This window comes from Rhincodon typus, chromosome 26 (assembly GCF_021869965.1).
Source record: "Rhincodon typus isolate 14 chromosome 26, sRhiTyp1.1, whole genome shotgun sequence".
Taxonomy (NCBI): domain Eukaryota; kingdom Metazoa; phylum Chordata; class Chondrichthyes; order Orectolobiformes; family Rhincodontidae; genus Rhincodon; species Rhincodon typus.
The window spans coordinates 23,078,140-23,092,150 of record NC_063357.1 but is presented as its reverse complement, the minus strand read 5'-3'; the positions used below and the strand labels follow the sequence as shown (position 1 = coordinate 23,092,150).

The 14,011-nt window shown below is 38.5% G+C and overlaps 2 protein-coding genes across 8 annotated transcripts in view; one reads left to right on the top strand and one right to left on the bottom strand.

Annotated features, from left to right (window-relative positions):
* Positions 1-1,441, top strand: part of si:ch1073-145m9.1 (CDP-diacylglycerol--glycerol-3-phosphate 3-phosphatidyltransferase) — a 27,754-nt gene extending 26,313 nt beyond the window's left edge. For all 6 annotated transcript variants that reach the window (XM_048612805.1, XM_020511263.2, XM_048612802.1 and 3 more), the window contains one exon: positions 159-1,441. The gene's annotated coding sequence lies outside the window, so the exon portion shown is untranslated. The remainder of the gene's footprint in view (positions 1-158) is intronic.
* A 3,367-nt stretch (positions 1,442-4,808) lies between these two features.
* appbp2 (amyloid beta precursor protein (cytoplasmic tail) binding protein 2) overlaps positions 4,809-14,011 on the bottom strand; it is a 71,476-nt gene continuing 62,273 nt past the window's right edge. For both annotated transcript variants that reach the window (XM_020511264.2, XM_048612799.1), the window contains exons 12-13: positions 12,067-12,232; positions 4,809-6,382 (exon numbers count right to left, since the gene is read on the bottom strand). In XM_020511264.2, coding sequence (XP_020366853.1) covers positions 6,129-6,382; positions 12,067-12,232 — 420 coding nt within the window. In that variant the 3' untranslated portion in view covers positions 4,809-6,128. The remainder of the gene's footprint in view (positions 6,383-12,066; positions 12,233-14,011) is intronic.

Here is a 14,011-nt window from a genome sequence, read left to right as displayed (position 1 = left end):
AAGGGTCCTGACCTGAAACGTCAGCTTTCCTGCTGCTCTGATGCTGCCTGGCCTGCTGTGTTCCTCCAGCTCCACATCTTGTTATCACAGTTGTGGCGGTTTTGTTACAAAATGAATTCTGTATTTTATGATTAAAACTTTTTTTTTTTTAAATTCAGGATTTTAAAAGACACTTTCTAAGAACCATCCATTTCTGCATCCAGTTCTTCATGATAAACAGAAATGGCTCAATTTCTGCAGGCCACAGTAAACACCAATGAATGACTCCATGAAGAATAATCCTCATTTGTACTTTTTCCAATACTGTCAAACAAGTACAACGCATTTGAGCTACACTTGCTCATTATTACAATAGAATACTGATGCCTGAATTACCTCGATTAACTGCTATATGATCAGACAAAAATAAGACAAATTAAAACCAATTCATTCAGAGTTGCTTCTCAACACGAGTTGCAGTGCTTGGCTGAGGATTTGAGACTTTAAATTTAGGTTATTTCCTTCTGGCTACTTAGTGAAACATAACTTATTTAGTTCAGGTTTTAATGCTGACAAACCCACTCGTTAACAGTTGTTAAATTTTCTTGTTGGGTTTGTAGACCATGAACAGTACAGCAATTGCAAATATCCTTAAAGTAAGAAGGAATTAAACTGGGGGTGGTAGCAACGTGGGGTAGAGGTAGAGTATTCTACTCTACAGTGACTGCTTTGTCTTTAAAAGTAGAAATATATTTTAGCTATGTCCGCTTTGTTGATGCATTCATTTTAAAGGTGAGACTGACAAGCACCTGCATTTGAATGTTATGAGACAAACTGCTGAACACATTGTGCATTGCGCAAGGCCCCAGTTTATACGAGTGGCTAATAGTTTTGTATTTATAATAGCACTATTGTCTATTTTAAGCAGCAGGAATGGCCAGCACTCCCACTAGCAGGGAGTGGGGAAGTTAGGTTCATTTGCTGCTACTGTTGTCAATTATTATGCAATTAATGGTCATTTTGTAAAATGATTGAAAGGAGAAATTTGCCTCAATTATGACAGAAATAGCTCGTAGAAATTTTTTAAGCCACAGCATAAATGTTTACACTATACTGATGTGCATATAAACCAACAAGCTCTTTAATCATATTGATGGCAAAATGGAAACTTACGTACCTCTGCTTTGCTTTGACTTCTACATTCAGGCAGGATAACCATTACAAATATTGCAACGATTGAAGTTACTTTTGTAGATGACTTCTGATTAGCTGTTATGAATTAAAAATTGACATTATTTGCTATCTGCTTTTGTGATTAACAACTCAAAATTGTTAATTTGAAGTTTATTTTTTCTCAGTGGTGATACTGCTTGTAGTAATTGCAACTGAAGTTGTCTTAAAAGTGAAAAGGACAAGACTTGTTCCACTTAATCATGACAATAAAATGCAGCATTTATCTGTACAAGGCAATGAATCTTCTGGTTTCCTCAATTACAAGTTTCAGCTGTGCTGGTAGAGAGATCTTCAGAAAAAAGAGAAAATTGAAGTGTCTTCCCTGGTTGATTATACCATCCTTCTACAAACTGATGGAAAAATTCCATTTGTGCAGTTTTAGGTGTGTGTTTTGACAATACTGCATTCACTCAGTAGTGTCAGACTTCATTTGTGGTTTACAGGCCAAGGATGAAGCGGACTTTTTTTAAATATATATTTTAAGATAAACTCTTAGTCACTTCTTAAATATTCCTTGCTAGTTTTCCCTTGTAGTTTATTTTGCATTTTCTTTTGGTCCTCATTTGCTGGATTCTCAATGTATTCCAGTTTTCAGGGCTATCACTGACTCTTGGTTTCCTTTTATTTGCTTTTTCTTTCAACTGTTAAAACACTCCTTAACTTTCTTGATTAGTTATGGTTGGTTTATCCCTCTCGAGTCTTTCTTCCTTACTGGGATACTGCTTGCTTGCTTGTTTTTCTTGCTAACCTATCCAGCCAGTACACTTTAACTAATTCTACCCTCATTTCATAGTAATTTTCAATATTTAAGTTCAACACAGTTGTTTCCAGCCGAAGCTTTTCACTGTCAAACTAATTAAATCCTACTGTGTTATAATCACTACTTATTAAACTGGAAAGGGATTTTACCAGGACATTGCTGGGACTGAGGGTTTGAGATAGAAAAATAGGCTAGAAACAGTAGAGCATAGGAAGTTGAAGGGTGACCTTATTGAAGTTTATTAAATCATTAGGGGCATAGATAAAGTGAATAGCAAGGCTATTTTTCCTAAGGTGGGGGAGTTCAAAACTAGGGCACATATTTTTTAAAGGTGAGAGGAGAAAGTTTTAAGAACATGATGGGCACCCTTTTTAAAAATAGTGTGGGTCATGTGTGGAATGAACTGCCAAAGAAAGCGGTAGATGCACTTAGTTACAATGTTTAAAAGACAATTGGGTAAGTACATGAATAGGAAAGGTTTGGAGAGAGCTGAACCAAGCACAGGCAAGTGGGATTAGTTAGATCAAAGGGTCTGCTTTTGAACTTTGACTGTCTCTGATCACTGGCACGCACTGACAGTAAAGTCCCTTATGTTCCAAATTCTTCAAGTCCTCACTTTTAAAGAGCAGAAGTATTCACTAATAATAAAAAAAAGGAACTGATCACCACATCCCTCTTTCACAGATGGGAAGCAAATTGCAAATACCAGAGTGATGTAGCTTACTATAATTTGTCATTTGAAAAAGGCCTGTTGACAAGTTTCCTTAGATGCTAAAATGGTCCTTTGGTTCAAACTGCTAAAAATACAATAGGTGGACTTATCATGTAAGGCATGATGATTTGAAGAGAAGATTTAATCCTTCCATTTCATTCAGTTATTATTACGTCATACAGCATGGAAACAGACTGTTTGGTCCAACTCATCCATGCCAACCAAGACTTCCATTTGCCTGCACTTGGCCCATATCCCTCTAAACCTTTCCTATTCATGTCTCTGAAACATTTTAACTATACCTACATCTGTCACTACCTCTGGCAGTATATTCCACACATGGACCCCGCTCTGAAAAAGTTGCTCCTTGGGTCCCTTTTTTAATCTTTCTCCACTCACCTTAAAATTATGTCCTTTAGTTTTGAACTCCCCACTCTAGGGAAAAGGTGGGCTTGAAAAAGTTTATTTTTATAAACTCATCAAAACTGCAAGATGTCAAGTATTTGTTGGGACACACAGACTTGCATTGAGGGCAGCAGCAATAGGAAGTGAGCATGTGACTGTGGGAATGCTTTCATTATATTGGTATTCACTTCACTTTACCAGAAATGCATACCTAAAAATAAGGTAAAGTGGGCACCAGCCTTTGGATTAGGACCATCTTGGGCCTCAATCTCAATTAGAATCGTAGAATCCCTATAGTGTGGAAACACACCCTTCAGCCCAGCAAGTCCACACTGACCCTTGGAGCATCCCACCCAGACCCATTCCCCTATAATCAATACATCCCTGAACTCTATGGACAATTTAGCATGGCCAATCGACTTGGCCTGCACGAGGAAATTGGAGCACCTGGAGGAAACCCATGCAGACACGGAGAATGTGCAAACTCCACACAGACAGACAGTCACCCAAGGGTGGAATTGAACCCGGGTCCCTGGCGCTGAGAGGCAGCAGTGCTAACCACTGAGCCACGGTGCTGCCCCGAATAGGGCTTGTAGCAGATAACATGAAAGTAACAAAAATCCTGAATTTATATAATTTGTTTTGTGCTTCCAGTTTAACTTACTATCCAATAGCTTACAAGTTAAAACTGAAGATACCTGGGATATACAGCACATCTTTTATTCTGGTGAAATGCCATTGCAACAGTGACTCTGCCATGTGCTGTGAAAATGACCAGATGTTTTATAATTTCTACTCTACTACTCACTGTCGTAGATGAGGTAATAGCCCCAAAAACTTTCAAAGTAAGTCCCATTAACAAAATGACTGATTTTAAATCAAAATCATTAAAATACTATTATGCAAGGGTACAGTTGTTATGGTGCTGCCTTTTCTCAGTGAGAATTCACAAGAAATTGACAAAAAAGACTGCAAATATTTGGGCTTACTAATGAAATGTACCATAATAAAACACTTCAGGCCATTTTTGGAATTCATATCCTACATGGATGTTTTGTGTTTTTTTTTACATAAATCAAACTTCAGCAAATAAAACTTCTACTACTGCACCAATTGCACAAGAAAATTACAATCATTTGAAAATTGTCTGTAGAGTGTACACATCCAGGTATTAACAACTGAAAAACTGGCTGTTGAACATTAAAATGGTCTGGATCATCATACAGATGTAAAATGTTTGTATTTGCTGCTAATCAACAGCCCCTATAGGCTCATACTCTTGTCTTTTACCATTTCTAAAAATGTCACTCTGGCAAAATATTGACTGCACCGTGTTGCCATAAAATAATTGTTTTAAGTACGCTCGCTTTTAAATGCAGCTGCAACAACTAGAAGTAGATGATTCCATGCCAGCATTTCAATAGCAGCAGAGGTTTTAGAAAGAGAAGAGAAATCCGACCGGACAGTTTTGCTCAAATGTTTTAGGTTGATCTGCTTTCCAGTTATGCTGTCAAAACTCCTTTAGATTGGCTCTTTAAATTGTTAAACGTGAATATTTGGCATTTAACAATGTTCCTTGGCAAAACACAGGTAAAGCTAACCTTTCACGAGTTACACTCCAGCCCAAAAGATGAATATAGTAAAGCATCCATAGGAAAGGCACCTCATTTAAAAGTGGGAATATACATCAATTCCACAATTAACTAAGAAGCAAAGACAGATTGTGCATGAACACTATATTTAGCAGATCAATAATGTTTTATAGTAGTACACTTACAGAATATCACAATGTTTGTTACAAACATAAGCAATAATGGTTTGATGGTTGCACATAATGTTGGGCGCTGCAGCCTGTATGTCATTACACTAAAAGTTTCTGTACACAAATAAATGGAATTGTTTAAAATGAAACAAAATTTTAATGTCATTGTATAAATTCAGCATGGCACTATCACACGGATTCCTGCTCAAGTATGAGTGTCTGTTTGTCATTTTGCTTTATAACAGCAGAGGCTGAATGTGGTAATAGTGTTAAGCCACTGCTGTCAAAGCAATTCAGTAAAGTACAAAAATAGTACTGTTTTAATTAAATGTGCAATAAAATGAACACCGTTGACCTTTTTCATTTCCAGATCCTCAAAATGTTATCAAAATTTTATTATTCACTTAATGCAGAACATGGCAACATTATTCCCAAAGAGGAATAGAAGTTGAATTTTAAAAAAAAAGGTGACAAATGGTACCTAAAAACATCAGTTAGTGATCCAACACTGAACTGTGCACCACAAACCAACTTCTAGATATCTCCTTTAATATTATTTCAATTTTAAAAAAATGTGCACTTCAACAAACTCACTAAGGCCACTCATGCTATAGATACCTAGGAATATAATGACATACTGTAATGTACAGCAAACCTATCACAGTGCCCTTAAGGATGTCATTTTGCAATGGGTGACACAGCAAAATAATTAGGACTAACTGCGATGCTGTGGAGGCAAGCAGTGCAAATGGCACCAGTTAGCACACTTCACAAGGAACTGCTATAACTTCCAAGATGCCAAATAAATTTAGCCAATAGTCAACAAGGCTTGTATGAAATTCACTTGCCCATCCTGGAACGATCTGATTTATGCATAAAGAAATGGTTGGATTACTATTCAAAAGTTGTGGTCAGCAGCAAAACGGCTGGAAATATAATTAAAAATAAAATAAAAGGCTGCAGCTGCAAAATAACTTCACTTTAACCAATATTTATGGCATTCAGGTGCCGAGACAAATCCTCCATGTCATCAGCATTTGCAAACTTTACTAGACAATGACATGCCATGGCGACTGTTTCCGGTCAGTTCTTTCCTAGACTTGTATCTATTACATGAATTTTTTTTTCCATTACCTTTACCTCGGAGTTTAACACCTAAATGAAAGTAATTACCCTAATGGTATTACGTGTAGTTACTGGATTGTTTCACAGTATGCTTCTTCCTTGTAGTCCAGGGAATAAAGACTGTATGTGACAATTTAATCCTGTTTTGAACCTCAGCAACCCTGTCCAACTGTAGGCTGAGCTAACAGGAATGATCTGACCACTTCCTCTGTGGATTGTGTGCTGCCATTTACATCCTCAAGGGCATCACTGATGGCAAACTGTCGATCCCGCAGGCGGTTCCAGTTGGACAGAATATTGTGATATTCAAATACTTTCTCAAAATTGCCAATAGAGTTGTACAGTTTGATGAGACCTCTGTAATCATACTCTAGTCCACTGTAACCTTCTCCAAACAGCTTCTTTCCTGCAAACGAACACATCATACAGAACTTCACTACTTCCAGAATGAACAAGATGAATTATTTTAACTGTGACACAACCACATCTTCTGTTAAATGAGACATCAAAATGATGCTTAATCTGCCTTTCGAATTAAGGTAATTAGCCTCCATACCTGTATAGAATTTCCTTGAAAACCTATGGTCCAAAACCTTGTGACTGAGGTTAATACTAGATACAAAATATGTGGCGGGACAATATTAGGAGAGGTGGGTAACTGTTTAGTTGAATTTAATGGAAACTTCAGACAGTGGGCAGGGGATGAATGAGACTGAGGATTTAGAGAAATAAAACTAGAGAACAAGAAAAGGTATTTGAGTTCTTTGTTACCAAGGGCTGAGGGAATGAGAATAAAGTTGGAAGAGAAAATATAAGATTGGAAAGATTTGAAGAGACTTGGAGGAATTTGAATGTGATGCTCTGGCAATGGAGTACTAAGGAGGTGGCTTTGTGCAGCATGGAAGGAAATCAGGGACTAAACAGAATGGCTTCCATCTGGCCATTGTTAAGCTTCAGAAAGTTTGCATGCACTCAACTTGAGGAGCATTTAGGCAGGATAGTAACAAAGCCTAAAATTAAAGCATTAAATTTAAAACTACAGATAAAAGTTCACACTATATTATGTTAAGGTCACAGGGAGAACCAATACCTCTGGTTGAAAAATATGGAGGCAAAACCCACTTTGATAATGGTTGAGACCCCTATGGCACGAGAGAGGGGCCATCACAACAGATAGATTGGCTACATGGAAAGAAAAGAGTTCCATACTTCAAAAGAAAAGCAGTGGATGATGATGTGGTTAATGTCTAATAGAAGTCAAGAAGGGATAATGCACCACAGTGACAGTCACACCACAATTCATTAGTAACTCTTACCAAGATAATTTCAATACTGAATATAGCATTGGAAACCAGATCAAAAAATAATGTTGGGAGAGGAGGTACAGAAGTGACCCATGGAAAGTGTTGCAAAGTTGGTATAGTACTTGTGGATTGGAAGGCAGGACGTTAGAATTGAGGTTTGTGAAATGATGGGGCGTTGGGGGGGAAAGAATGTGTGATCCCTTTAAAAGATGGTGCTTTTTCTAGGCTTGGAGATTAAAAACATGTGCAGGTACAGAGAGAGCTCCTGAAATTGAAACATTGTATCAAAAGATTAATGGTTAGAAACCCAGGCAGTAGTCCTGTTTTGTAGTGAGCAAGACAACCAGTTTGAATATCAACCAATTAATTTAAACCAGGCTTTTAGAAACTAAAAACCAATTAAGTTTAAATCTGATGGTTTTGACAACCTAGGACCAATCCTGTTGTAAGAAATTGATAAATCATCAAGGGTATAAAAGAAGAGGTTATTTGAAAATCAGGGTGCAGGCAATCTGACATTTGAAGAGAAACTCACTGGCTCTCACAGAAATCTCCAAGCTCTTAGAGTAAGCACCATCTAAATAAAGATACTATGGCACTCTCAGCTAATATTCCCAACATAAGAATTCAACGGAGGAAGGCGTTCCTGACTGAAGGACAGCGGAGAAGGCAAAGAACATTCTGGAAGACTTATCCTGACTATAATTTCAAGAGAGTAAGTTTTAAACTAATAAAAATAATTTGGTTTCTGTAAGTGGGACTTTTTTTTTTAAAACTGGAATAGCATACCATTAGAATTTTGTTTTATTCAGGAATAGTTCGTAGTTGAAGGGGGGGGGAAATTGTTTGATTTGTTAACAGTTAAGAGATAAATAAATTGTTACTTGTTTATTGTAGAGTGACCTGTCAGGCGTTCATTTTATTTCACCTCCTTTATAACAGTTTGGGAGGTGAGAGGCAGGTTATACCACTTTTCACGTTTCCTTTAACAGATTACGAGGGGAGCTTTTCTGGGGGTTTTGGTTTTAATTATCAGAGAGGTGTTGACCTCTGCTTCGTAACAAAAGAAAGGCATTGTTGGAAACAAGGTAGTAATTCGACAGAAGAATTGAAAAATTTTACGAAAAATTATTTTTTCAAAACCAAAATCATGAAAGCAAGTCAATTAGCCTGGACCACATTAATTTTCTAACGACATCAACAACCCTACAATATTGGAAAAGGAATGAAAAAGGCAAATTAAATATTTGATAAAGTTAGCAAAGCTAGTTGTTATAAAAGGTACTCAATGGTACAATTGTGGGAAAAAAGCTAATTTGAAACACAAATCCAGTTTGACATGCATATAAATGCCATGTTAATTCTGTACTTTCATTATGCTGCCACTGTGGAAAGACATGAAAAGGGATACTGACAATATGTATGAAGCAGCAAACCGTTCATGTGAGGCTCAGACAAAGGCGATCAAACTTGACAAGCACTGAAATAGTTATGATGTGCATAGCAGAGGTTATGCAATTATTGAAAACATGTTTAATGCCAATATTTAATTATATCTTCACATTACTGCTACATGGTATTTGCAAACCCATTTTAAATCTTCCTGAAAAAGTTGCCGTACACTGTTTAAGCCAGTAACTAAAAAAGGCCATGCACATTTTACAAACTATTACAAAATGCTGTTAGTATTCAAAATGCACCTATATAATCACCAATGGAAAAAGAAATGTTGCTTTTACTAAATGATAAAACCTATTTAAATTCATAAAATTTTCAGAATACCTAAAATAAGAATTTCCAAATTTTGTTTCAATTCATTCACAAAATATGGACATCACTGGCAAGACCAGTACTTTTTAAACTGCCTGCCCCTTGTTGATCTTGAAGTTGGTGGTGAGCTGCCTTCCTGGTCTACTGCAGTCCATGTGCTGTAGAATGACTCACAAAAGCCTTTAGGAAGGGAATTCCAGAATTTTGACCCAGTGACAGTGAATGAATAGGGATATATTTCCAAGTCAGGGTAGCGAATGGCTTGGAAGGAAACTTGAAGTCAATGGTGTACCCATGTATCTGCTGCCCTTATCCTTAAGGTGGAAGTGGATGTGGGTTTGGAAGGTGCTTCTGATATTTGTAAAACATCAGACAACTAGGACCTAGATGCATCTTATAAATATGTTCGTAGCTAGCAGGCGCTTACTGGACTTAATTAAGAACCGGAACTCCCAAGCACAATGCCAGAGCTCTAGTGTGTTAGAAATGCCTGTTTGGGAAATTCTGCCACATTTAACTCATCTGACTCCTCAAGGCCTGTCCACCATTTACAAGTCAGAAGAGTGTTAGGTTACTTTTCATTTGCCTGGGGGCAAGGGCAACTCTAATAATATTCAAAAGGTTTGGCAGGACCAAGACAAAGTACCCCACTTGACTAACACCCATTTAGCTGCTTCAGCACTCACCCTCCACGACTGATGCTTAGTGACAGCAGTGTGTGCCGGCTACAAGATATAGATAAACTATTTCCACTGGTCGGGGATTCAAGAACTCGGGAGCTGTCTGAGAATTAGGGCCAGACATTAGGAAGCACTTCTATCCAGAAAGGGTGGTCCTTGTTTGGAACTCCCTCCATAATGGCAGTGGATGCATGATCAGTTATCAATTTTAAATCTAACATAGATAGATGTTTGTTAAGTAAAGATATTAAGGGATACTGGCTACTTCTGTCCCTACGCTCTGCAGAACCTGACCAAATCTCCTTGGACAGGAACTTCTCAAGCTGCAAATTCTACCGCCTAGAAGGAGGAGGGAAGTAAATGCATGAGAAAAGCACTACCTGCAAAAGCCCCTCCAAGCTACACACCTTACTTGGAAGTACACCATCACTCCTTTAGTGCTGCTGTGTCAAAATCCTAGAATTCCCTCCTAAAAGGCACTGTCCATTTTCCCTCATTCCATGGACTGTGTGGTTCAAAGAGGCAGATTACCACCACGTTCTCAAGGACAATTAGATATGGGCAATAAATGCTGGCCTCGCTAACGATACCCAAATCCTCTAAATGAGGAAGAAAAAATAATGGAAAGATTTACTGACTGGGCTGCTGTCAAGGGGGTAGCGATTAAAATTGAATATGTAAATCACCCAGAATTGAAGGAGTGCATATATTTTGGGAAATTACATAGCTAGAGGAAGCAACACAGAGTTAGGGAGGGGTGAGACCATGGGAGAATTGAAAATAAAGAAGGGAATTTTAAGTGATACACTGCTGGAGCTAGTGTAGGCTGATCAGCCTACAGATGATAGATGAAGTGGATATGGTGCAAATTAAAAAGGTACAGGAATTGTTTTGCGTGAGCTCAAGTTGATTTAAAAATTGAAAGATGGGAGCCAAGCCAAGAAAGCATTGGAAAGATCAAGTCTAGAAGGTAACCAAGAAATGTTTGAGGGTTTCTGCAGTAGAAATTAGGGGAAGCACTGGCTTTGTGGTAATGCTAATAGCCCAGCAATCCAGAATCCTAAACTTGAATGTTCTGAGGATGTGGGTTTGAATCCCACCATGGGAGATGGTGAAATGTGAAATCAGACTTTAAAAAAAAATCTGGTATTACAAGCTAGCCTACTGACAACCATCTAACACTTGATTGTTGTAAAAAGCTATCTGGTTCACTAATGTCCTTTAAAAGAATGAAATCTGCCACTGACCCAGTTTGGCCTACTTTTGTGACTTCGGACGCTTGTCATATGGCTGACTATACTCTGAAATGGCCTAGCAAACCATACAGTTCAAGGGCAATAAGGAATGGGCAATTAATGCTGCCTTTTGTCAGCAACACCCACATTGCATAACAAATTTAAAAAAAAAAAAAAAAATAAGCTGAGGCTGGAGTGGAGTTGATTGATATCACAGATCTGCAAGATGCGGTCTTTGTAATAGAAGAAATATAGTCAGAAACAAATCCTGGAGTTAATTAGAACACCTGCCCAGAAATGCTTTTGTTCGGTCTTTTGTTGAGAGGGAGAAGGAAGAAGTGGATAGCTAGGGAACAGAATTTGTGTGAGGACTAAATGACAATATTTCCAGTCATTCCAATTTTCATTTAGAGGAAATTTCTACCCATCCACTGCTGCAAGTCTGGCAAGCAGTATCGTAAATCAAAGAGGTGATCGAGAGAGGTGGGGATAAGGCAGACCTGGATGTCGTCAGAGTACATGTGGAATCCTGCATTGTTTTCAGATGGTGTTGCTGAGGGTCAGCATTTAGAGGGAAAAAGATAATTCATCAAAAGGATCTTTTCCATCACGTGAATACTTTAATTTGTCAGAGGTGAAATGTTATTTGCCAAGACTATCTGAAATTCAGTGATACTGCAGGTATCAGCAACAGGATACAAAACTGAACAAATCTGAATATTGAGTATTTAATGCATTGATGGTAGCTAGGTATTGAAATGCTGGTATATTGCTACTTTGTTGTAACTTAAAAAGTGCTGAAAATTTTCAGTTTTCCTATACCCTATGTTCTAGAATTTTTCAAATATCAGAGCACTAGGGCCCTAATGCATTTTATAAATAATTTTTTAAATAGCAGGCTACAACTGAAGTTAATGAAGAACTGGAACTCCCAAGCAGAATGTCAGAACTCAAGTATTTTGGAAAATGGGAATTTTTTCCCTCATTTTTTGACAATAAGTACAACCTTCATTAGACATTCAAATAAGAAAAGCACACAAATGTACACAGGTTAACTGCATTAGCACTGCATTCTCAAATTCAGGTGAGGAAAGTACATACCTATAGCTATAGACCTCAGATAAAGTTTTTCAGCATCTTCAAACTGATTCATATCATAGTTATAGAGAGATGCTAGATGTCCCACCGATAATGCCACTTCATAATCTTCTTGGCCCAAAAGTTGCTCCTTAATTTGAATTGCTTTTATATGCATTTCTTCTGCTTCCTATGAAACCAAATAAAAAGTATCTGTGATAACTATGCTAATTATAACAATGAACTAAGTAAGGTCAAAAATCAAGTTACAGTCCAACAGGTTTATTTGTACACAGAACCTTTTGGAGCGTTGCCCCTTCCTCAGGTGTAATGAGGGAGGAAGTATCAAGACACAATAAGTAGGTAAAAGATCAAAGCATTATACAACTGATACTAATATATTTAATAACCCTAAACTGGCTGACCAACTTTCTCCTGTTAAATCCTTAATCAGTTAGAAAGGAGATGCAGGTTTTGATCAACTTGAAAGAAATTCAGAGTTATACATTAATGTACCAAGATAGATATTATTAAATAAATTAATAGATAAAATTCTCAGCTTGTAACAATCTAAAATAAACTCCACAGCCAGCCATTTCTGGGGACAGGCTAGCCACCAGTATCCACTATAAATTCACTGACTCCCACAGTTACCTCAACTATACATCCTTACACTTTGTTTCGATGAAAATTTATACTGTAATTTTCAGAGTTGCTCTATATGCATTGGATCTGCCAATTTCATCAAGGGGGTTTCCGAAAAGTCAATGTTCATCGACCAAGGATTCATCATGAACATGGTTGACAGGCTCACCTTACCTACCATCCCACCAGCATCCACACCCAAAGGACCATTAACCGCCATTTCTGACCCCTCCAGCAGGACGTTAACAACAGACACATATTCCCCTCCCCTCCCAGATCAGCCTCTCTCTGAGAGGCCTTGGTCCACTGCTCCTCCACTCCCAACACGATTCCACAGCACCTTCCCTTACAACAGCAGGAGGTGTAATACCTGCCCATCTATTTACTCTCTCCTCACTATCCAAGGCCTGAGAGACAACTTCCAGGTGAAGCAGTGTTTACCAGCATTTCACAGACAATCTAGTCTTCAGTATTCACTGCTCATAATGCAGTCTCCTCTACATTGGAGAGGCAAAATGCAGACAAGGTGACTGCTTTGTAGGACACCTTTGCTCCGTCTGCAAAAATTACCCTGCCTGTTGCCTCAACACACACCGTGTTCCCTAGCCAATTTCTATCTCAGGCTTGCTGCACTGCTCCAGTGAAGCTCAGCGCAAGCTAGAAGAATAACATCACATTTTACACTTGGCAACCCTATAGGCTCCTTCACCCCCAACACCTCCCCCACCTTCCCCTGTAACTGGCGAAGGTGCAACATTTGCCCATTTACCTCCTCACTCCCCAATATCCATGGGTCCAAACATACCTTCTAGGTGAAGCAACACTTCACCTGCACTTCCCAGAATCTAGTCTACTGCATTCCCTGCTCAAAATGTGGTCTCCTCTACATTGGAGAAACGAAGCGTAGACTTGGTGACCACTTTGCAGAACATCTATGTTCTGCTCACAAAAAAGACCCTGAACTACCACTTCAATGCACTACCCTGCTTCCTGCAGTGTTCCAGCGAAGCCCAACGCAAGCTGGAGGAACAACACCTCATTTTCCACTTGGGGACTCTACAGCCCTCTGGACTCAATATGGAGTTCAATAATTTTAGGGCCTAAACGCTCCCATGTCCCAGCCCCTTACCCCACATACCACACAGTGTTACCACAGCCTGCCATTACACACCCCCTGTTGTTAATCACTAACAGTCCCCACTAACAACTATTCACCCTCCCAGCCTGATCGTTAGCAACTCCTTGGTCTGTCCAACTGTCTCTCTCTTCGGGCTCTATCCTGTCGTTTACTCCCTACCCCACCCACCTCCCTATTTTCTTTATT